General features: G+C 37.9%; 1 protein-coding gene across 4 annotated transcripts in view; it reads right to left on the bottom strand.

The window, feature by feature from the left end:
- NR2C2 (nuclear receptor subfamily 2 group C member 2) overlaps window positions 1–25,902 on the bottom strand; it is a 94,792-nt gene that overhangs the window by 65,120 nt on the left and 3,770 nt on the right. For 2 of the 4 annotated variants that reach the window (XR_013554109.2, XM_078442732.2), the window contains exon 2: window positions 15,569–15,652. The exons of 1 other annotated variant lie outside the window; for it this stretch is intronic. Coding sequence is in view for 2 of the 3 variants with exons in the window: in XM_078442732.2 (XP_078298858.1) it covers window positions 15,569–15,628 (60 nt within the window). In the remaining variant the exon portion in view is untranslated. Of the gene's footprint in view, window positions 1–15,568; window positions 15,653–18,557; window positions 18,769–25,902 lie in introns of those variants that run through there. One more of the 4 variants, XM_078442733.2, reaches the window with a different exon arrangement.

Consider the following 25,902-nt stretch of genomic DNA (forward strand, 5'->3'; position numbering starts at 1 on the left):
ATCTTTGTGATCTTGTGTTAGGTAAAGATTTTTAGTAGGACATCCAAAGTATGATTCATAAAAAAAAAACTGATAAATTAGACTTCATCAAAGTAAAAAATTTGTGTTCTTCAAAAGACATGGTTAAGAGAATGAAAGATAAACCACAGACTAGGAGAAAGTATTTGGAAACCTGTTAAGGACATGTAATCCAGAATACACAAAGAACTCTCAAAATTGAATAAGAAAGCAAACAATTTAAAAAAATGGGCATAAGATTTCAACAGATGAAAGATGATATATGCATGGCAAATAAACACATGAAGGATACTCAACATTAGTCATTAGAGAAATGGAAACTAAAACTACCATGAGGAACCAGTACACATCTACGAGAATGCCTGACATTAAACAGACTGACCACACCAAGTACTGGCAGGGTTGTAGAGCAAGTAGCACTTTTGTATACTGCTGGAAGGAATACAAAATGGTACAACTACTTTGGAAATCAAGTGGGCAGTTTTTACACAAGAGAAATGAAAGCCTATGTTCTCATGAACACTTGTACAGAAATGTTCATAACAGGGGCACCTGGGTAGCTTGGTCGGTTAAGCGTCTGACTTCAGCTCAGGTCATGATCTCGTTGTTTGTGAGTTCAAGCCCCACATCAGGTTCTGTGCTGGCTGTGTGGAGCCTGGAACCTACTTCAGATTCTGTCTCCCTCTCTCTCTGCCCCTCCCCTGCTTGAGCTCTGTCTCTCTCGCTTTCAAAAATAAACATTTAAAAAAATGTTCGTAACATGTTTAGTTGTAATAGGCAAAAAAAAAAAAAAAAAAAAAAAGGGAAACAGCTTAAATGTCTATCCATTTAGGATAAAAGTATTTATCCATTCAGGCTAAAGAAAATTTGCAATACAATGGATACACTTTTATAAAAAATGAACGAAGTACCGATACATATAAAACATGGATGAGTCTGAAAATAATGATGCTGAATGAAAGAAGCCAGATAAGAAAGGGTATATATACTGTATGATTTCTTTCATAGAAAATTCTACAAACTGCAAATCAATCTAAATGATAGGAAGATAACCATTGGCTGCGTGGAAGTGATATGGCTAGAGCTCTACCTAGAAGATAATAGATAGCTGAATTGTTGTATTAGAAAAGAAGAAAGGCTAAGAAATCAATAAGCTAAGATCCATCCTAAGAACTTACAAAAAGAATACCAAAATAAGGGCCAAAAAGCAGAAGAAAATAATAAAAACAGAAACTAATCAGAGATAAAATAGCTCTCTGGTGAAACCAATCAAAGGGAAAATAAGAGATACACAAATAATACTAGGAATAAAAGAGGGCTGTAACTAGAGTTGCCTCAAATGTTAAAATATAAAACAAATATATTCTGAACAGAATGCCAATAAACTTGAAAATTTGACAAAACAAATTCTTAGAAAAAGGTGTAACTTATTAAAACTGAGTGAAGTACAAATAAAAAATTTGAATAGTCCTTTAGCCATTAAAGAACCTGAAACAATAGTTAAAAATCTTTCCATGCCCTAGTAGTTTTACTGGTGCATTCTGTAAGCATTCAAGAACCAAAAATTTCCAATTTTACATAAATTATTACAAAAAGTAGAAAAGGAAGGGACTTACTCCCAATTCTCTTTATGAGGCTATGCTAACCTTGATACCGAAACATAAAAAAAAATTTTTAACATTTATTTATTGTTCAGAGAGTGTGAGCAGGGGAGGGGCAGAGAGAGGGAGACACAGAATCCAAAGCAGGCTCCAGGCTCTGAACTATCAGCACAGCACCTGATGTGGGGCTCGAACTCGCGAACCGCAAGATCATGACCTGAGCCAAAGTCGGACACTTAACCAAATGAGCCACCCAGGTGCCCCCCAAAACATAAGAAAAATTAAAAGTCAATCCTACTCATGAACATGATAGACAATTCCTAAACAGTGTTAGCAAACTGAATCCAAAATGTGTGTGTGTGTGTGTGTGTGTGTGTGTGTGTGTAAATCATGTTTGAGATTAACCCCAGAATCAAGATGGGCTTAAAATTACAAATCAATCTAATTCACTACAGTAGCCAGTCAAGAGAGAAATCATATGATAATTAAGGTGCCAGAGGGGGGAAAAAAAAGGTGATAAAATCCAACATTTGCTGAGTATATAACAACTTTTCCTCCAACTGGGAACAGAAGAGAATGTCCTGGACTGATAAAGAGAAAATGTTCATACAAACATCATATCTAATTAATTGTTGAAAGCATTCCTTTCAAGATGAGGAACAAGGCAATGCCACCTGTTCCTTCTATTCAACATGTACTGGAGATCTAGCTAGGATTGTAAGGCAAGACAAAAACATAAGGATTAGAAAGAAAAAAAAAAATCCAAATGAACATATAGCGAAATTATTAGAATAAGAGAAAGGCTGCTCAATTAAAAAAATTATAAACTTGCATTTCTATATACCAGCAAAGTTGGAAAATAAAAAGTTTAATATACTTGTAAACAGCATCACAGAACATAAAGTATGTATTAGGAAGCAAATAAAAAAATGTTATATCTTTATGAAAAAAATAAAGAAAACAAGTAAATGGAAAGATCTGCCATGTTTATAGAAGAGAGTGATATGAAGTAAAGTTATAAGATCATATAGGGTAACAGCTTGATTTGATGCCACATATAAGCCCAAATTGTTGGAGAACACAGAAGCAGAAAAAGCTAGTCCTTGGAGAGAGGATATAAATTTGACTCTCAGAACAAAGCAAAGAGGAGTGATCATGTGTCCCCAGAAGGAGTTTGAAAGAGATGTTACTGGACAGCTTCCTGGTTCCATACAGCCTGATCGTACATCCTGAGATTCAGTTCTGTGAATATCCTTCCAACAAATCTTTTTTCACTTAAGCAAGTTTGAGTGTCACTTGTACAAAGCATGCTCCCCCTCTTCCCTGCCTGGAATATACCCCACACCCAGATACTCACCAGGATCACTCTTACTTCATTCAGGTCTCCATTTAAATGTCACCTTCTAACCTTCTAAGAGTCTTCCCTGAATGTGCTTAGATATTGTCACTTTCTATCTCTTCCCTTTTCTTTATAGCACTTATCACTCTCTTGACATTTTACTTGTTTAGATGTTTGTTTCCTTCCCAACAGAATAGAAACTTCACGTGAGCAGAATGTTCATCTTGAAAATCAGAACAATGCCTAGTACACAGCACACTGTAAGCACCCCTTAACTACTTGTTGAATGGATAAATGAACGAGTATTTTTGGAGCGCCTATGAAGAATTTCAATTCCAAGTACTTTTCTTGACTTCCAATTAAATACAGCAAATACATTCCACATGCATTTATCATCTCTATTCCTTTACCAAATCTAAGTATGAATAAAGGATAAAAAAATGTACAGACCCACAAGGACAAAAAGGATAGTCAAGAAGAGGGCAGTGGATCACAAATACTAACAAACTTCAGGAAGACAGAAAACAGAAGAAGGAATGGAAACCAACTCAGTGAGTGGAGAACTTGGTGTGGTGCTGCCATTTCTTCTGTCTTTCTGTGCCTTTCACAGAACTTCCAACAGCTCTATGTAGAGACAGAGCATTCAGAGGTTCATGACCTCTGTGGTCCATAGGAACCACTATGAGGGGGACTCAGGAAAAGAACTTGCTATTTTCGGTGGAAAACCAGTGGCAGTTGCTAACTATGATGATTTTGTACTTTGGATCTGGATTTGCTACACCTTTTTATTTTTTTTTTTTTTAACGTTTATTTATTCTTGAGAGAGAGAGAGAGAGACAGAGAGAGACAGAGCATGAGCCAGGGAGGGGCAGAGTGAGAGAGGGACACAGAATCGGAAGCAGACTCCAAGTTCTGAGCTGTCAGCATAGAGCCTGACACAGGGCTCGAACTTATGAGCTGTGAGATCATGACCTGAGCCTAAGTCAGATGCTTAACTGACTGAGCCACCCAGGTGCCCCTGTGAAGACAGATCTAAATCAGGAAATATCCCTGAAAACAGACAAAGTAGACAGAGTTGGAAATAGGAGAAAAGATGAGTAAATGAAAAGGTTAGTTTAAGAGATCCAAATTCCAATTAATTAGTTCTGGAAAGAGACTAGAAAAATAACAAAGGACGGGGCGCCTGGGTGGCTCAGTTGGTTAAGCATCTGACTTCATTCAGCTCAGGTCATGATCTCATAGTTCATGAGTTCAAGCCCCGTGTTGGGCTCTATGCTGACAGCTCAGAGCCTGGAGCCTGCTTCGGATTCTGTGCCTCCCTCTCTCTCAGCCCCTCCCCTGCTCATTCTCTCTCTCACTCTCTCTCTCAAAAATAAATAAACATTTACAAAAAAAAACAACAAAGAACGAAAGAGAACTGGTATAAAATAATTTCCTAGACTGAAAGGACTTTCTGAGTACCAGTATAACATATGAAAGAATAAGTACATTAAGAGGTAATGTGAAATTTCAGAATGACAGGGATGAAAAAAATCTTAACAGGGGTGGAGGGGAGTGTAAAATCAAGAGAGAATGAAAAAGAAAGAAATAGTGAGAGAGAAAAGGAGGGGGAAATAGAAGGTCACCAGTAAGGATCAAAAATACATATAGCCTTCTTAAAACCAACCCTGAAAGCTGGAAGACAATAAAGGGATGCCTCAAAATCTGAGGTAAAATTATTTTCTAAAAACTCTGATTTCTATTCCTAGTCAAACTATCCATCAAGCATGTGGGGGTAAATAAAGACATGTTTAGATATACAGTTGGCCCTTGAACAATGTAGGAGTTAGGGGTGTCAACTCCCCACACAGTTGGAAATCCACGTATAATTTTGACTTCCCTGAAACTTAACTACTAAAAGCCTACAGCTGACCCAAAACCACCCTGATAACATAAACAGTTGATTAGTACATACTTTGTATGCTATATGTGCAACAACAACAACAAAATCATAAGGCAGGGGGCACCCGGCTGGCTCAGTTCAAAGAGCATGTTACTTTTAATCTCAGGGTTATGAGTTTGATCCCCACACTGGGTGTAGAGATTACTTAAAATCTTAAAATAAAATAAAATAAAATAAAATAAAATAAAATAAAATAAAAATTTTAAAAGTAAAAAAAAATCACAAGAGAAAATACATTTACAGTACTGTGTTTACTAAAAAAAAAAAAAAAAAAAAAAAAAAAAAAGAAAAAAAATGCACAGATAAGTAGAACTGAGCAGTTCAAATCCATGTTATTCAAGAGTCAATCGTGTAAGATGTAAAAAGAATTCATCTCTGATGCACCCTAGGAAGCTATTGGAGAATTTTTTCTCCCCCCCCCCCTTTTTTTTTTAAAGGAAAAAACATGAATTAAAGAATCCAAAATAAGAGAGAAGTCAAGGACAACAGCTGTGTAGCAGGTTCAAAAAGCAATCAGTAAGGACTACAGCAAGAGGTCAGAGGGCTTTACAAGGAATGTTTTCATAAAAAAAAAAAAAAAAAAAAAAAAGGAAACTGAAAATTCCTCTGATGTAACTGTACAGAAAACAGGGTTTTAGAACTTATTGGAGATACTAAGAAAAGTATGTGTACCAGTGTCCTAATTGGGTAATAGAACATTAATTAATGCAAAGAGAATACAATTTAACGAGAAGATTAAGGGGGGAAGAAAGATGGGAATGTGAGGTGCCAAATGAAAACTAAAATTTCTTCATCCATAATGGTAAGTCAAAAATATCTAATACCAGAAATGAAAGCTGGAAACATTACTACTGATTTTGCAGAAATAAAATGGATTCTAAGTGAGTACTATGAATAAGTGCATGCCAACAAACTGGGCAACCCGAATGAAATGGGCAAATTTCTAGAGCCATACAAACCTATCAACAATGACTCATGAAGAAAAGAAAATCTGAATAGATCTATAATAAGAATGAAACATTAATCAACACCTCTCTCAAAAAAAAAAAAAAAAAGGCCCTGGACCAGTCCAGGTGAATTCTAGCAAACATTTAAAGGAGAATTAATGACAATTCTTCTCAAATTCTTCCAAAAAAAATGAAGAGGAAGGAGGAACATTCCCAAATTTATTCTATGAGGTTAGCATTACCTGACATCTGAGTCAGACACACATTACTACAGCCCAGTATGCCTTATGAATATCAGTGCAAAATTCCTCAACAAAATACTAGCAAATTGGTATCAGCAGCTTGTTAAAAATATTATATACCATGACCAAATGGGATTTATTCCTGGAATGCAAGGATAGTTTGACACATAAAAATTAATCAGTTAAATATACCACATTAAACAGAATGAAAGGGGGAAAAAAAAACCCAAGATCATTTCAATTAATAGAGAAAAATTATTTCCCAAAACTCAACACTCCATGATAAAAACATTTAGCAAAGCAGGAATAGAAAGAAACTAACTTGGGGCACCTGGGTTGCTCAGTTGGTTAAACATCCCCAACTCTTAATTCCGGCTCAGGTCATGATCTCATGGTTCTTGAGATCGAGCTCTGCACCAGGCTCTGCACTGACAATGAGGAGCCTGCTTGGGATTCTCTTTCCTTCTCTCTGCCCCTTCCCTGCTCATGCGCTCTCTCTCTCTCTCTCTCTCTCAAAATGAAGGAATAAACATTAAAAAAAAAAAAAAAGAAAACAACTATCTTGACATAATAAAGGTCATACATGAAAAAACCCACAACTAGTATCCTATTCTATGACGAAACACTGAAAACTTTTCCTCTAAGATCAGGAAGATAAGGATGCCCTCTTTTGCCACTTCTACTAAACACTGTATCGGAAATTCTGGCCAGAGCAGTTAGGCTAGAAAGATAAATACAAGATTACACACACACACAGAAAACTGAATATCCCTCTCTCTCTCTCCCTCTCTCTCTCACAAACTCTCATAACTAATGAACAATTCATCAAAGTTGCAGGATACAAAAAGAACACATAATAATCAGTTGCATTTCTATACACTAAGAACAATGATAAAAGGAAATTAAGAAAACAATTCCAAAAATAACAAAATGCTTAAAAATAAAGTTACCCAAAGGAAGTAAAAGACTTCCTGAAAACTACAGAACAGAGCTGAAAGAAATTAAATACATAAATAAATGGGAGACATACTATGTTTATGTATTGGAAGATTTCAAATTTTTAAGATGCCAATATTACCCAAAGCCATCTAGATTCAATGTAATCCCTAGGGATTCAAATCCCAACAATGTTTTTTATAGAAATGGAAAAATACACCGTAACTTTTATATGGAATGTCAAGGGACCCAAATAGCTAAACCAATCTTGAAAAATTAGAACAATGTTCAATGTTTCACACTTCCTAATTTCAAAAGTTACTACAAAGCTACAGTAATCAAATCTGTGTAGTAGTGGGATAAAAACAAACATACAGACCAGTGGAACAGAACAGAGAGCTCAGAACCTTGAAGATACTATGCTACAACTAAGCCAGACACAAAAAGACAAGTTCTATAAAATTCCATTTACACAAAATAGAAAAAGTAGTCAAATTCATAGAATGGTGGCTGCCAGGGGCTGGGAAGAGGGGGAAGAAGGGGAGTTGCTGTTTAGTGGATACAGAGGTTTAGTTTTACAAAACAAAAAAGCTGTGGAGATCCACTGCACAACAATGTGAATAAACTTAACATTACTGTGTATATTTAAAAATGGTTAAGATGGTAAAAAAAAAAGCCCAGAAATAAATCCATGCATATATGTCAAATGATTTTCAAAAAGGATGCTGGATGCTAAGACCACTCAATGGGGCAAGGACAGTTTTTTCAACAAACTGTGCCAAGAAAACTGAATATCCACATGCAAAAGAATGAAGTTGGCCCCTTTTGTTATTCCATAGACAAATGGGTTACAAACCTAAACGTAAGAGCCAAAAACTATAAAACTCGTAGAAGAAAATATAGGAGAAAAGCATGACATTGGATTTGGCAATTATTTCATGGATATGACACTAAAAGCACAGGTAACAAAAGAAAAAAATGGATAAACTGAACTTTGTCAAAACTAAAAACCTTTTTGCATCAAAGGACACTACCAAGAGAGTGAAAACAGGGACGCTGGGGTGGCTCAGTTGGTTAAATGTCTGACCCTTGATTTCAGCTCAGGTCACAATCTAATGGCTGTGAGATTGAGCCCCGTGATGAGATCTGCCCTGTGTATGGAGCCTGCTTAAGATTCTCTCTCTGCCCCTCCCCTGGTAGGGTGCATGTCAAGCTCTCAAAAAATCAAACAAACAACAAAAAAAGGAAGATAATTCTTTTTTTTTTTTTTAAAGTAAGCTCCACACCCAAGGTGGGGCTTGAACTCACGACCCTAACATTAAGAGTTGCATGCTCTACTGACTCAGTCAGGCACCCCCCAAAAGGAAGAAAATTCTGATACATACCACAACATGGATGAGCCTTGAGAAGATTATGCTAAATGAAATAAGCCTATTAAAACTTACAGATATTATATGATTCCACTTATATGAGGTACCTAGAGTAGTCAAATTCATAGAGAATATGGTGGTTGCTGGGGGAAAGGGGAGGAGGGAATGGCAGTTAGTGTTTAAGGGGTATAGCTTCAGTTTGGGAAGATGAAAAAGTTCTGGAGATGGATGATGGTGATAGCTGCAGAATAATGTGAATGTGAATTTAGTGTCACAGAACTGGACACAAAAATGGTTATAATGGTAAATTTCATATTTTACTACAAAAAACCCCAAAAAACAAAAAACCCTCCTTCCTCAAAAAAGGACGATGTCTAACACTGAGTTAAAAAACAAAAACAAAAAAAAAACAAAAAACCAAAAAAAAAACCAGAGTAAGGATATTTTTAGAAATAAGGAGTTAAATAACAGAAAAAAATGAATTTAGAGAGGGAGACTTGGGGATAAGGAGGGGGTAGGGATGGTTCAGGAGCTTGCGGTTTCCTATTTCAAACCAAACACAGTACTGGTCAACTTTTAAATCTATGTATATGTACTACACTTTGACAAGAAAATTAAAACTTAACTGTCCAGTTTTTAAGAGGGCAGAATAACAGAATTTAATGTAATGAGTTGGTCTTTTCAGGACACTGGAAACCTGAAACCTGAGCAATGACTTTGCTTTTTCCCACTTGAGTATGTAGCTCTGCCAATACAGAGAGCTTTGTTCAAGAACTGGGAGAGCCCTATGTTTTTAAACATCCCCTTGCACGGATGTGCTGTTTTCTCCAATGGTGATGCAAGCCCTGATGATAAAAAGAGTAATGGGATCATAAGATTTTAGCTATTTTCTCAGTGGTGACAGGACCTTCCTATTCGAAGAGCATCTGATGATTGAGAGGCCCTTAGACAGCCCAGGGCCCAGGAAAAGGCCTTGCCAAGATCTGTGAAGCCACCTCACTTCCGCTGTGTAAACATATACTCAACTTACAGTTTGGGTGCATGAATGGTCTCTTTCTACCAGTAAGTAACTCAAAGTGCTTCAACAAGTTAACTCCTAAATTTCTCTGACTCAAAACATAGAGTTTAAAACTGTCTGTCTTTCATTTAGGCAATATGAAGAAACACTGAGTCTGTGTGTTTTATATTTCCAGCTATAGAGGGAAATCTTTAAAAAAAATTCATTTATTTCATATTTGAAAAGCAAAACTAATGCTACTATTAGATATGATTCAATCTCCCACTGCTATAGTTACAATTCTCTATCAAGTTTCATAGTCAACTCCACAGCACACAGATTTTGCAGGAGGTTGAATTTTGCCATGCTTCTGACACTGAGCATGGGAAAAAAAATCATAAATTTTGTTGAATTGTTTAAATAAGAGCATTACAATTAAAACTTGGAAAATGGGGGTATAAAGACAATTTTCCATAACCTAGAAAACTAAAAATACTATTAACATTTAAGGTATTTAAAAAAAATTTTTTTTTTAAACATTTATTCGTTTTTGAGAGACAGAGAGAGACAGAGCATGAGCGGGGAAGGGGCAGAGAGAGGGAGACACAAAATCCAAAGCAGGCTCCAGGCTCTGAGCCGTCAGCACAGAGCCCGACGTGGGGCTCGAACTCACAAACTGCAAGATCATGACCTGAGCTGAAGTCAGTCACTCAACCGACTGAGCCACCCAGGTGCCCCAACATTTAAGGTATTTTAAAAAATGAACTTAATGGATAGTGATTAAAGGCCTGGATTCTGATGTCACTCACATATGAGTTTGAAACCTGACAAAGAAATCCGTCTATTTCTCAGTTTCCTCTTATTTAAATTGGGGAAAATAATACTTTCCTGGTAGTGTTAATGGAAATATTAAATGAAATGATAAACTGAGCATAATACCTGGCACATGGTATTACATAGTACATGCTATATAGCTATAAACATTTAGTATAAATACTTTACAAACTGGAATCAAACTATATATACAATTTTTTTTAAAACATAGTTTACTATACATGTGAATCATGCTTTAGTATTTTGGAAAGTATGTAATTCTAATTAATAAGTGAAAACGATCACAAATTCCTTTATTTATTTATTTATTTTTTAGCATTTATTTATTTTTGAGAGGAAGAGAGAGAGAGAGACAGAGCATGAGAAGGGGAGGGGCAGAAAGAGAGGGGGACACAGAATCTGAAGCAGGTTCCAGGCTCTGGGCTGTCAGCACAGAGGCCGATGTGGGGCTCGAAGTCTTGAGTCCTGAGATCATGACCTGAGCCGATGTCAGATGCTTAACTGACTGAGCCACCCAGGTGCCCTTTGGTTTTATCTTGCAAAATACTTCCTAATTTTGGCAGTGACATCTGGTTGCTTATGTACTGTTTTTTAAAAACAGTTTTACTGAGATATAATTCACCTACCAAATAATCTACACAGGTGAAGTATACAATTAAGCGGTTTTTAGTATATTCGCAGATATATGCAACTATCACCACAGTCAATTTTAGTACATTTTATTACCTCAGAAAGAAACCTCTTTAGGTATCACCCCCATAACGCAGCCCTAACCAACCACAAGTCTACTTTCCATCTCTGTAGACTTCCCGTTTCTGGACATATTAATGGAATAATGCAATATGTGGTCTTTTGTGACTGGCTTCTTCACTTAGTATGATGTTGTCAAGGGTCACTCATGTTGTTAGCATATGTCAGTATCTCATTCCTTTTTTATGGTTGACTAATATTCTACTATATGTATATACCACATTTTGTTAACCATTTGTCAGTTGGTGGACATTGGCTGTTTCTACCTTTTGGCTATTTTTAATAATGCTGCTATAGATGCTTGTGTACAAGTTTTTGTGTGGACATACGTTTTTGTTTCTTTTGGGTATATACTTGACCCTTGAACAACACAGGTTTGAACTACATGGTTCACTGATGCACAGATTTTTTTTCCCATAAATTCTTTGGGAAATTTTTTATAGATTTGTGACAATTTTAAAAAAACTCATACATGAGGCACCTGGGTGGCTCACTCAGTTGGTTAAGCATCTGACTCTTGATCTTGGCTCAGGTCATGACCTCACAGTTCAGGAGTCTGAGCCCTGCATCAGGCTTTGCACTGACAGTGCATAACCTGCTTGGGATTCTCTCTCTCTCCTCCCTCTCTGCCCCTTCCCTGCTCACACCCTCTCTCTCTTAAAAAATAAACTTGAAAAAAAAACACAAAAACTTGCACATGAAATGCATAGCCTAGAAATACTGAGAAAAAGAAAAAGCTAGGTACTACTGTAAGAATATAGTATGTAACGCATACAACATAAAAAATATATTAATCAATTTTTCATGTTGTTGGTAAGGCTTCTGGCCAACAGTAGGCTATAGTTTAAATTCTGGGGAGTCAAAGTTATAAACAGATTTTTAGTTGTATGGTGGTTGGCACCCCAACCCCTGTTCAAGGGGTTCAACTATATACCTAGGAATGGAATTGCTGAGTTATATGGTAAGTGTGTTTAACTTTTTGAGGAACTGCCAGACTGTTTTCCAAAATGGCTACACCATTTTACATTCCCACCAGCAATATAGGAGGTTTCCAATTATTCCATATCCTCACCAACACTTGTTATCTGACTTATCCATTCTAGTGGATGCAAAATGTTATCTCTTTAGGGTTTTACTTAGAGTGGAAATTAGTGAAACAGAGAATACATAAACAATTGAGAAAAATCAATGAAACCAAAAGGTGATTCTTTGAAAAGATCAACAAATGAATCTTTAGCTAGACTGACCAAGAAAAAGATTAAAATTACTACAATCAGAAATGAAGAGAATTGCTACTGAACTTACAGAAATAAAAATGATTATAAAGGAATACTGTAAACAATTGTATGCTAACATATTAGATAACTTAGATGAAATGAACAAATTCTCAAAAAGACAAACTATTGAAATGGACTTGAGTAGAAATAGACCGTATGAATAGACCTATAATAAGTGAAAAAGACTGAACTAGTAACCAAAAAACTACCTGCAAAGAAAAGCCCAAGTCCAGACAGCTTCATTGCTGAGTTCTACCAGACATTTAAAAAAGAATCAAAACTAATTCTTCATAGACAATTCCAAAAGACACAGAAGTCACAGAGTCTGCACGTGGCAGGGTCAGGATTCAAATCTAGCCATCTGACTCTAGAGTCTACAGTCTTGACAACTATATTAAACTGTCTCTCTGAATAACTGAGTAAATTTGAGATTATAAGCCATCAAGTTGTTACTTTGTATTCTCCAACTTTCGTAGTTAACCTTGGTATTTGTGACTTATCTGGTCTATAGAGAAAAAGGTGATCTACGGACTTGACAGAATCATTTACATGACTGACAATGTTGCTGTATTGCATTTACGGAGCAAAAGCATGGCACCTACTAAAGCTCTTTATACGTTTTTATTTCAGTGACTTCTCACAACAATCCCATGAGATAGACAGGTTATTATTATTCCCATTTTCTATTTGAGGAAACTGAGGAACAAGGCAGTCACCCAGAGACCAAATGGAAAGGCCTGAATTTAAATCCCAGTCTGTCTGGTCCCTGCAGATCCTCTTTCCTACTATGGAAAGCCTGTCCTTTCCTATGTACTCCTCTAGCATGGCCTGTCTCATGCCTGAGCCCCATGACACAGGGCCCTTGTAAGTAGACAACCCCCGCTTATTTATTCACCTGTGTGCCCTCTCGGGCCCACAGGCAGAGAAGGGGTGTGCTCCCTCATTGTCTACTGATCGTATAAACAACTATCCAAAAGTGACTGTTAATAACTCAATTTAGATACTTCACTCCCACTCAATTACTACTTAGTACTGAAATGATGGAACTGTAGGCTCTTTTACTGTTTTAGAACATCTAATATTATAGATAGTTATTATATGTAGTTTAAAGTTATTAAGCTCAAAATTTCAAAGAACAAAATACACATACTTATCCACTAAACTAACTGCAAAGAAATCTAGGGAATATTTTAAATAAGATTGCTTTTGTGCTCCAAAGGAAGAATGCCTTCTATTATTTTGGAAGTGTCCTAAAAATGCACTTTTTTTGCCATGGGAAATAATAGTTGCACTAATATATGAAATTCCATTTCCTTAAGGAAGTAAGGTATCTGACAGAAAATTTTAGCTAGCAAAGTTTTTGATCACATACACTATTGGTTACTATAGATTACTACTGTAAATTCCTATACTAATCTCTTCCCCTGAAGAATTAATGATTCTCCTAGTAATCCATACATCAGTCTCCAAAACAGCTGGAAACTGTATCAAATGCAAAATAACCCTAACTATTTGAAAAACCAATATAATGATTTCCAGGCTAATTATTCCTACTATAAACTAAAGCAACAAATAAACACAGGCATTTTAAACCTAATACTTCCACAGCTCTAATAACCCTTTCAAAAATATAATATTAAAAAATTTATGAAATCTATCTGTTTTCATCTTCAGTGAATATTAATCATTATTTACTGGGGGAATATGGCCCTTAAAGTTAATGGTTGATCCAAAATTTAGAAAATCTGCTCACCATTTTTATTGGTTTAAACTGGAATGTGTGTACTTACTTTTTATCTTTTTAAATTCTTTCTTTAAATGCTCATTGTTTGGTAAATTTGTATTTTTGCCTTAGAGATATGAATATTGGTTCAAAAGTACAAATCTGAATCCTTCTAATAGTTCCTGGTTACAGTATGATGCATGATTTACTGAAGGAACTCTGGAAGAAGTGAAATAGAACTAGATCAGTGTAGCCTTGGCCAATCGCTTCTGTCCTTGAGCCTTGGTTTCCTCACCTATGAAATGGGAATAATGATCATACCAACTTTAAACAGTTGTTGCATGGACTAAAGCCCTTGCATAGGCCTGGTCCAGAGTGAAAAGATTTGGCCCAACTTTTCTCCTTTACACCTCAAGTTGCCCGAACATACCAGCTATTTCATGTCACTGTCCTGACGTGATACAGGTTTCTGACTTAGGATGCCCTCCCCAGTATCAGCTGCAGAGTTCTTCATCCCACTTCTTTGGGTCTGATAAATGTTTACATGTTATTCAACACCCCCTCCAGGATCACCTTCCTCACATGGAGTTACACTTCTCACCCTGATTTTCTTTTTAATTTTTTTTTTAATTTTTTTTTTTTTCAACGTTTTTTTATTTATTTGTGGGACAGAGAGAGACAGAGCATGAACGGGGGAGGGACAGAGAGAGAGGGAGACACAGAATCGGAAACAGGCTCCAGGCTCTGAGCCATCAGCCCAGAGCCTGACGCGGGGCTCGAACTCACGGACCGTGAGATCGTGACCTGGCTGAAGTCGGACGCTTAACCGACTGCGCCACCCAGGCGCCCCGCACCCTGATTTTCAATTACTCCTTCACTAGGCTCTGAGACCGCTATAGGAGGACCAATGGCTCATTTACCTCCAGATTTCTCAGCACTTCCCCAAATCCCTAGCACATGGTAGTTGGTCAATAATGACTGCAAATTGCACTGAACTGGGCTTTCTACCATATCACAGTATTAACAAAGTATCAAGTATGCAAGAAACTAAGACAGAGGCTTGGAGTTAAAACTACAATCACAAGTTTGATTAACTACTGGATTCTTTTCGTTTCTGGTTTAAGGTAAGCTTTTTTTTTTTTTTTTTTTTTTTTTTTTTTAAGTGTATTCATTTATTTTGAGAGAGAAAGAGAGAGACAGCACAAGCAGGGGAAGGGCAGAGAGAGAGAATCCCAAGCAGGCTCTGCACTGACAGTGCAGAGCCTGACACAGGGCTTGAATTCACAAACCGCGAGATCATGATCTAAGCCACAATCAAGAGATGGACACTTAACTGAGTCACCCAGGCACCCCTTAAGGTAAACTTTTTAAAAGTCACCTTATTGTATGCAGCTAGGCCACCCTCCTCATGTAAAGAAATGTTAGGAGTAAATGTTCTTGTCGTCTTTTTTTTCTTCCATGGCAGCATCCTGCTTTGGATTTGGACTTCATGCTGACTTCATTGGGACGGTTTTCAAACAACAGAGGACACGGATGTACTTTTCCTTTCAAAAGCAAGGGTGCCAGCTATTGTGCTAGCCCCTGTCACTCACCTCAGCCACCTGCTGGGTCCCCACTCTGTGCTGAACCAGCCCCTCCATATTTGTAGCCATGGTGAAGCAAGATCATTAGAGAACCTGTTTGGAAAGATGCAGCAACTTCTATCAGGTGGGGAGAAACCAGGCTACTTGAAAAATATCAGAAATCAAAACTCATCTTTGGTAGTGTCTTGTGCAGATTCTACCCTCTTTAGAAGACACAGTTACTAGGCTAAGCATATCTGGATATGCTGCACCAGCTTCTTCAATTACAGGTACCAAAATCAATTAGCAGAAACATTTCAATTTGGAAACAAGACTTCCCCTGGAATTATCAAGACCCTTGGGTTGTAACAGCTTGGTTCACCTCTCAGGGAGGTGGGAATCACACCTTTTTGGATAGCTCCCAGTCACATTATGCTGAAAAAGAAGGTGGCTATCTGAGAAAGGTGTGAGATCAACCTTAGATACAGAGCACTAGATTGCTATCATCAACTATACTTCTGTTACCAGCGGCAATGTGAGGAGCAAAACCCTGCCCAGGTGCTAACACACCTCACAGGTTGAAAGGCAAACACCAGCACTAGCAAAGAAGTAAGGAGACTACATTACTAAAGTGGGCTAATAACATGGTACCCATAAATATATCAATTTATGTTTTAAAGTCCTCATTAAATTAGAAAATGAGATATTTCAGCTTTTTATTAATAGAAAAAATAGTGCCCTCATTTGTAAAAATTGAGGAAAAGCATCTATAGACCAAAAAGTGTGCTGGTCTCCTGGGTCAGGATCACTTGAATGCAAAGCACTATTAACGAAACAGCCCCCACCCCCTCCCCCCGCCTGGTGTCTTTAGGTCTTTAGGTCTAAAGACACAGCTCCCCTAAATAGTCCCTAAACCCCATTCCAATAAGTCTTCCACAAGAATTCAGGATAAAGAGATCCACTTTGGATCTAATTCCTGGACAAATCAGAAAGACTTTATTATTGAATGCACAGGTCTCATGGTGAATAGGAGAAAAAAAGCTCTTGTGTAATTTTTATATAATTTATTTCCAGCAATACATATAAAAACTATATAGAACCACATGAAGTGTGTTATATACACAAATGCATACACAGTCCATTTGCTTGGCCCTCCCTCAATCATAAACTGGACAATGCAATTTTATAAAACACTTTCCAGTAGTTCTTAACTAAAGTATTTCAAGCACTGATCTCTTTGAAACTTTTTTACTCTCTGGTAACTTTCCATATTATTCTATCTACTATTAAATACCCACATCTATTATCATTAATTCTTTCAGATTATTTTATTGCCAAAATGGCAATGAGAAAGAAATGGAGGCATGAAACTGTGACTGACAAACATAAAAGAACTGGCCCCTGCCTCCAAAGAGTCAAAATCCTGTGAGAGCACATACTGTACCACCTGCTACAATGATACCAGGTCACCAGTGTCAGTGATTCAGAAGAACACTCTGGTCTTTTTTCCCAGTTATTGTTTGGTTCCAACTAACAGGAAAGGAAGAAAAATGCATCACTTCACGGGTACCAGAAAATCTACTGACTATTATTAAAAACACAATTATTGGGGCACCTGGGTGGCTCAAGAGGTTTAAGCTTTTGACTTCTGCTCAGGTCATGATCTCAGGTTCCTAAGTTGAGCCCTTCATCAGGCTGTTTCCTGTCAGTGTAGATCCTAGAGCCTGCTTTTAGATCCTCTGTCCCCCTCCTCTCTCTTTGCCCCTGCCCTGCTTGCGGGCTCTCTCTCCTTCTCAAAAACAAAAACAAAAACAAAAACAAAACCCCACAATTATTGCATGTGAAAAGTCTAGAGTTCTAATCTTTCTTCTCAAAACAGTAAATAAGAACTCTCTAAGGAATCAAATGGATAAATAACCAATAGGTATTTTATATTAAGAAATAAAATCCAAACATGCAGATGTAACTATTAATTTAATCACTTTTGGGATTGTTAGAATTTCTGTTGCTGTTATTGATGCAGTTTGATACAAGAAATATATGAATTTGAATATTACAGAAATATTGTTAGGGAAATATTATTGAGAAGTATAGAAATAAAAAATACTAGAAAGGTGTAACTTTCTATTGGGTTTCCCTAAAAGAGGTAGCTTGATCCTTTAAGTTTTGAGCTGAAGTAGATTTTATAGATGACTGCCTGATGGAGACTTTGTAACTCAGAAAACTTTCTGTAATGACTCAACTTTAACATTAAATTTGCAGGACCAATTAGTCTCAGATAAGGCTGGGGGAGAGGGAGCTGTCCCAAGATACTGTTAATGACCAGTGATTATAGATATTAGGTCATAGAGAAGTAGTAGTTAACCTGTTTAGCTTAGAAAAAGTAAATATTCTGGATATTCTAAATATTAAACTAAACATCTCCTACCCTGTGGCATGTTTGTTTACTTTCTTTATGCTGTCTTTTGATGAATGCAAGTTCCTAAATTTAATAAGGTTTATCAATATTTATTTTACAGGTTGTACTTTTATGTTTTATTTATGAAAATCCTGTCCTACCCTAGGGTCATAAGTATAACTTTATGTATTTCTTATAAATGTTTAGGAGTTTTGTCTCTGTCCCTCACATATAAGTCCTCAATCTACATGAAATGGATTCTTGAGCTTGGTGAGAAGGATCCAATTAATTTTCTTCCTGTGCGGATAGTCAATTTTCCAGCACCATTTTTGAACAATCTTTTTCCCTACTAATCTGTAATGCCACCTCTGCCATATCTCAGGCTACCCTATACATGTGGCTATAATCCTAAGTTCTCCATTCTGTTCCACTACTGTTCTACTATCTTTCTCCACATGCCACTACCATTATCTTATTACTGCAGCTTTCTGAGAAGTCTTGCTCTCTGTTAGGGCAAGTGTCCCCGATCTTGCCGTCTTCTCCCACACATCAACTTCCTAGATCATCTCAAGCACTCAAAACCAGAGCAGCAACCTTTCTTTACACATTTGGAATTCTTACAATTCTTGATCTCACTGTTGGTTTTCTTCCTCCAAAACAATGTCAGGCATCATCAAACAGCAGCTTTCCGGGGCGCCTGGGTGGCGCAGTCGGTTAAGCGTCCGACTTCAGCCAGGTCACGATCTCGCGGTCCGTGAGTTCGAGCCCCGCGTCAGGCTCTGGGCTGATGGCTCGGAGCCTGGAGCCTGTTTCCGATTCTGTGTCTCCCTCTCTCTCTGCCCCTCCCCCGTTCATGCTCTGTCTCTCTCTGTCCCAAAAATAAATAAAAAACGTTGAAAAAAAAAAAATTAAAAAAAAAAAACAGCAGCTTTCCAAGCTGCTTAAAAATGAACAAGGACGAAAGTGCACCTTCTGGAAAAACAAGCAGAGACAAAGAGTGGGAGAGAGAAAATGAAAGAGAAACTATGAAAAGCAAGGGCTTTCTTTAAAAAAAAATTTTTTTTTTAATGTTTATTTATTTTTGAGACAGAGAGAGAGCATGAATGGGGGAGGGTCAGAGAGAGGGAGACACAGAATCTGAAACAGGCTCCAGGCTCTGAGCTGTCAGCACAGAGCCCGACGCGGGGCTCGAACTCACGGACCGCAAGATCATGACCTGAGCCGAAGTCGGCCGCTTAACCGACTGAGCCACCCAGGCGCCCCGCAAGGGCTTTCAATAAAAATTTAAATTCACTAAGAACAGGTAAGTGAAAAGGTTATTTCAGAAAAATATTTTCCATTTCATCATTTTTGAAAATATGTTGTAACAAACCATAGCCTATCCTCACATATAAGTAAGAAAGATACAGAGGCTTCTTTCTCCAGGATATCACAATGTTAAGAAGTAAAACAAAATCCTCAGGCAATGTCAAGAAGTGAGAGAAAACATTAAATCAGGTGTACCCCAGATAATATCAGGGGGTAAGACTCTCACCTGAGAGCTTTTCTCACAGCTACCTCAGCCATAGGCAGTCCTAGAGACAGAAAGATCACAGTGAGAAGGAAGGGTAGAGAGTTTTGGAAAGGGTACTGGGCAAGGGTCATCAATTAGGGGTGTCTCCCTAGAATGAGAAGCTCCAGGAAAACAGTCAGTTGTGTCTACATGTAGTTTAAAAAACCATACTCACTAGCACAATATAAATTTGCATTTGATCTGGAAAAAAAAAGAACAATTTATTGTTTTGATACCACAAATCAAAGTATCAACAACCTTCTTGGCTGGTGCAGCGCACAGTAAACGTGGTAATACTCATAGTAAGTAACACTTATTGAGTGGTTACTATACTCCAGGCACTGCAATAACCACTGCGGACAAAACATTAAAGTAGCTCTTTGTACAGGAACCTGAGGTCTACAAAGGGTGGAGCCCAACCCGCTCAAGTCCCTAACCCTTGAAGATTGCCCACATGCACAATAATGCTTCTGAAAAAAGAATCTGATTAGTTGCCAAAAGAGCTATAAGAGCAAGTATCTCTAGTAAAAAAAAAAAAAGCTGCTACAGTACATTTTTCTATGTTGGTTTTAAATTAATCAAATGCAAGACCATCAACCTTTGAAAGCAACTGCTCTGAACTGGCAATGGAATAATTGCTGAAGATTAATAATAAGAACAATAAGAAGAAAAAGAGGAAGAGGAGGAGGAGGAGCAGTCCTTGCCCCCGAAGAACTTAAGCAGGAAACTGTAATAGCTCTGCAATTTAAATGCTACAATGGATGTCCAAAGGAAAAAGCATCTCCCTCTGCCTATGGGAGCCAATGACAGTTTTAAAGGAGAAGGAGCTAGTTAAACTGGGTCTTGAGTGAAGAATGGAAATTTAGCAAGGAAAGAATGGGGTGACAGGGGGAGAGTTCTAAGCAGAAGGGACGGCTCATACAAACTGGCAGGTATGAAGGAGAATGGCATATTCAAGGAACAGCAGGCAATCTGGTGGGAAACTGCTGGAGAGATCAGGGTAGGCGAAAGGCTGACACTGCAGACGACAGAGAACTACCAGAGGTTTGTCAGAGAAATGAAGTGATCACATCTGGATTTTCGAAAGAACAAAAACAAACAAAAAAAACAACCGAAAAACCTTTGAGCAACAGTGTGGAGAGATGATGGAAAAGGAGAGGCTGTACATGGAAGGGAAGTTAGAAAGTGGTGGCAGCAAGGCCAGGGATGAAGGTAGAGTCTCTTAAACTTAACTTGAACTACAGAGTTTTTCTTGTATAGCACATAAATGACAACAGGGCACAATATATAAAAATTGATACAGACCCCAGAATGATGAAGTAAAACTATTATTGGTTGGTCTTATGTGATGTTAGGTTTTACAACATAAATCTTTTCAAATACAAGTAGATCAATATAACTTTTAACAATAAAAAAGCAAAGAACACAACAGTGACTTTGAATCAACTATTCTAGGCTCACAAAAAGCGTACAGCTGACCAAATTTTGCAACCAGGATTTCTTTAGTCAAGCAGGGCTACAGACCCCAGAGTAGTGAAAGCTGGTCTCTGACTGGGAACACCTGAATCCCCAAGTCAGCCAGTCACCAGGATAGACCTGCTATGCTCCCCACAGGGGAAGGGTTAGGAGTGTCTCAAATAACAATAAACAAGTCCTGGGACAAGGAAATTGTCCTCACTGACAGGAATGAGTGAGTTGCCTTCCCCATTACAATCAACTGATTTATACCATCCGTATTTATGTACTGCATGGCCCATAATTATATAACATTCAAAATATCTAGTCTTGGTATTTTCCCACTGAAGCAAATATATCAGGTTTTTGAGGCTCTGATACTAAGCTGATCTCTCTGATACCCTACTGCATGAGGTTATTGGGAAGATTGAAGATTAGATCTTACACATGTATGTCAAGAGCCTAACACTGAGGCTGGCATACAGTAAACATGCAATACATGGTAGCTACCGTTGCTACAAGGAGATGGTGACGCTTTTACTTTCTCAAAGAAACTTGAAAGCAAAAATTCAAATTATATAATGCAATATATAACTAGGAACAGCTCTTTCATTTTGACATAAGATCCACATGAAATGTGTATAAATATGTAATGTATACACACAAATAAAATATGCTCACGTAGCATTTGTAATTTATTCTGTTAAATTATACAACTGGGCAAAATGAAAGGCCTGAATTAGGATAAATCTCACAAATATTTAAAAACAAGCTAATAACTATTTGCAAAATACTTCTGGGTATAGAACTTTTTTTTTAAGTTTATTTATTTTGAGAAAGAGAGAGAGCAAGAGTGTGCACACACACGTGGAGGAGGAACAGAGAGAGAGGGAAAGAGAGAGAATCCCAAGCAGGCTCCACGCTGTCGGCACGGAGTCTGATATGGACCTAGAACTCATGAACCATGAGATCATGACCTGAGCAGAAATCAAGAGTCAGACGCTTAACCAACTGAGCAACCCAGGTGCCCCTAGAACTTCTTGATAGGTACAAGGTACTCAGTTTAAGTTTATTATGCTGTGATTGTCAGAAGTCTTTTTATACTCATGGGAAAATAAAAATTGAAGAATCTGGATTGCCTGAGAACTAAAAAATAAGAAATACATATCTGAAGACCTGAAATCCTAGATCAAGCCTTACAATCAGGAAATAGAAATCAAGTGGCAAATTGAGCATAATATAAATGTTCATCAACAGAAAAGATGCTCACAGAGATGTCTCGGGTTCAGATATACATCTTTTTATCAGAAACCCTGACATTATTTAGACTCAAAGATTATTTAGCTTTGGGGTCAGATGATTTCCCACCCTCCACAGGAAACCTATTTCTTCCATATTACAGGTCTGGACTATAACAAAGGGGCAGCAATAGTGTGTGTGTGATGGGCCTGGGGAGATGAGGAGAGGAGTGAATGAATAGTGGGGAAGAGTAGTGACTCTAATCTACATGCAGTTCCTATTCTATGGGAGCAGCACTACAATCTTCTATATGGAGACTTCCCCTAAAAAACATGTACCCTAATGGGTGATTGCCTCCCTTACCAAGGGCCCAAGTGTAAGGGTGACACAGACTCTCTTCATTTCTATTAGCATGAAATATGGATGGATGGATGGATGAATGGAAGGAAAGCAGGATAGATTTCCTGAGCATCTACCATGTCTTACATCAAACTAGGCATCATTTAATCTTTAACACACCTTCTAAGTATGAGCTCCACCAATACTGACAAAAAAAGACTCAGAATTTTAATCAACTTGTTTCAAGTCATCTGGTTAGTAAGAGACAGACCTAGGATTCTAACTCAGGCCTGTCTCTAAAATCACAACATTCTCTCTATACCACAGTGCCCTTCAAAATAGTTTCCCAGAAAACAGAAGTCGAGAGAAAGGAATTTTAAAAAATGACAGGAGACTAGTTTATTATCTAAGGGAACATAAGCTAGACCACTTAATAACTCATTTACACAACCACTAATTCCAAAATATGTAATTTATGTTCAGTATTGCTCACAGAAATTTCTGATCTAGTCCCATCCAATTAGTAATCTGATACTTATTTTTAAAAATTGACTCTTTTCCCTCCTCAGAGAAGAAACATGTATTATAAATTTAAAGTTTTAAAAATCTGTATTGTATCGAATAAGTCAACAAATATATTCTAATTGCCAGTCTTCTCAGCCAGGGGCTGACATACTTTAGAATATGTGCTTTTAACCATGGTGAAACGTGATTTTTTAAATAATTCCAGGCTATTGGGGTGCCTGGGTGGCTCAGTTGGTTAAGCGTCTGGCTTCAGCTCAGGTCATGGTCTCACAGTCTGTGAGTTCAAGCCCCGCGTCGGGCCCTGTGCTGACAGCTCAGAGCCTGGAGCCTGCTTCAGATTCTGTGTCTCCCTCTCCCCCACTCATGCTCTGTCTCTCTCATTCTCAAAAATGAATAAATGTTAAAAAAAAAAAAAAGTTAAAAAAAGAGTAATTCCAGGCCATTCACTTAACCAACCTAGTAAAAAGATGCATTACTGCAGAAGCAATGGAGAACGGGGAGAGAAAAAGAACGAAGATAGTACAAATGGCATTTCTGAAATGTTTTGCAAATAATAATCAGATTCACTGTTCAATAAATACTACTGGGCAAATGTACCATGAAGCCTGCTGGCATTGTATAACTTCCCAAAAGCCATCCAATCTCTGTTGTGTATCTTTCTCAGCCACCTAGAGGCAGGCAGTTATTGGAGTTTCTTGAGGCTGCATGTGTGGGCAGCCAGGTAAGATATAAATAAGGTGGTTCCCAGTAAAACCATGAAAGCTTCAAGTTTGAGGCGATTTTTCATTTTCAACCCTCTCATACCTCTGACTACTAGTCCAAACAGGAGAGAAAGCTATCTTTTTTAACACTTGGAATGAAATCTCTCTACAACAATATTAACATTTCCAGGAATTAGAATCTTTGGTTACTGTCGATAATTAAGAAAAGAAAGGTTTTACCTATAAAGACTTCTCATGAAGTCTTCTTATCATAGTGGAGGAAGTAATTTTTATCGTCCCTAAAAATCACACTTTGTCCCTGAGGTTCGCTTTCATCATTATAGACTAACTACCTGGAGTGTAGCAGTTAAAATCAGAAGGGACAGTTGAGTGTCTGAGCTAGTCTATTCCTTTCACATCTTAAACAACTCCCCTCCCACCCTTCTACTGTAAGACTCCCAGATGCGAGGGACATGAATCTGTTCATATTGTCCCCCTAACAATGCCCCCATGCCAGTGCCTTGATCTGGGCTTTCACCCTCTGTATGCATACACTCTCCCTCATCATTGTAGCTATACTAGGTGAGTTGGTCCCAGGCAGGCCTGCCTTTTGGCAACAGAGCTCCTGCTGCTTAAAAATCTCTAGCACTCAGGGCACTTAAGAGAGCATGGGAAGCAGGTGGCAGCACTGTGACAAGGGACGTGGAGAAGGAATGGCAGGATGGGAGGGAATTACAAAATGAATCTTGGCCTCTAGGCATGTTATGCTGAAGGCAGGTCAAACTATAACAAATAAAGAACATATTTTTTACAATGAGTGATAGCATGAATGTGTCTATCGGGTTAGAGATGGTATTCATACAGGGAGGGGAAAAGTCAACATTATTTAAGCTCCTCATAACCAGCAACGAAGTAAAAAGGGATGAACTAACTCTGGCTGGGGAGTTTTGCATCAAGGTGTGAGACTGGGCTTGATAAACTCTAATATGGATTCCTTCACCGATTTCCCTAAGTGGCATTGATTAAAGGGGACTGACCAATATCTGCTTTGTGAGGTGCTTTGGGACGAAAGAAGAATTTGACACATAGGTAAGAGAACTTAAAGACAAAATCCCAAATGAAAGTCCTCAATATGTCACACTCAGGCAGCTAGATACATGAGGCCAGTGGTTCAATGCTATGGTTTGAAAGAGGGCTGCTCTACAAAGGCCCACCTGCCTCGATCTATAAGTCATTTAGATAGTAACTGGCCCCTCCCTACTCCTGACCCCAATCTCAGTGTTGGCTCCTCCCTCCCCATATTTCTTTAAAAAAAATTTTTTTTAACGTTTATTTATTTTTGAGACAGAGAGAGACAGAGCATGAATGGGGGAGGGTCAGAGAGAGGGAGACACAGAATCTGAAACAGGCTCCGGGCTCTGAGCTGTCAGCACAGGGGCCCGATGCGGGGCTCGAACTCACGGACCGCGAGATCGTGACCTGAGCCGAAGTCGGCCGCTCAACCGACTGAGCCACCCAGGCGCCCCATCCCTCCCCATATTTCAAGTGAGGAATGTATAAGCCTCTAAGAGGCTACCCACTCAAGGTTCCAGAGACAGGTGCTACACTGTCACTTGACTCCTTGGAGACAATTCTCAAACCTAATAAGTTATTAACACAGGGTTTTTCTTTTTCTATAAAGGCATGTTCAAACAAAATTTCAAGATCACCATCAATACAACTATTGAGGAAATAAATAATTTAATGATATAAAATAATAAGGAAACTATCAGTTTTTTGCTCACCCTGAGTAATTAGTTCAAGGAATCAAGAGTGCTGAACAAGTGATACCAAAAAAATCCTTGAACAGGTTAGAAAAGAAACATCCAAAAATAAACAAAGTATTAAATAAAAATGTTACTGTTGTTTTCAAACTACTGTAACATTTTATTTTAAAAATCTGTATTATATAAACAAAATGTTGTATTAACCAGACCTTTCAGTAGAAGCTTGACACATACTGCATAAAAATCTGCTTTTAACCTTGGTAAAGCAATTAAAGGGTGATTTTCAGTAATTCCATTGCATGAATCAATTTCTCTTTGGAAAGATAAATATTTAAAATTAATGGCCACAGAGACTTCAACTCTCAACTCCCTGCAAACCCACTAAAGTC

Source organism: Panthera onca, chromosome A2, assembly GCF_046562875.1.
Source record: "Panthera onca isolate mPanOnc1 chromosome A2, mPanOnc1 haplotype 2, whole genome shotgun sequence".
Taxonomy (NCBI): Eukaryota; Metazoa; Chordata; class Mammalia; order Carnivora; family Felidae; genus Panthera; species Panthera onca.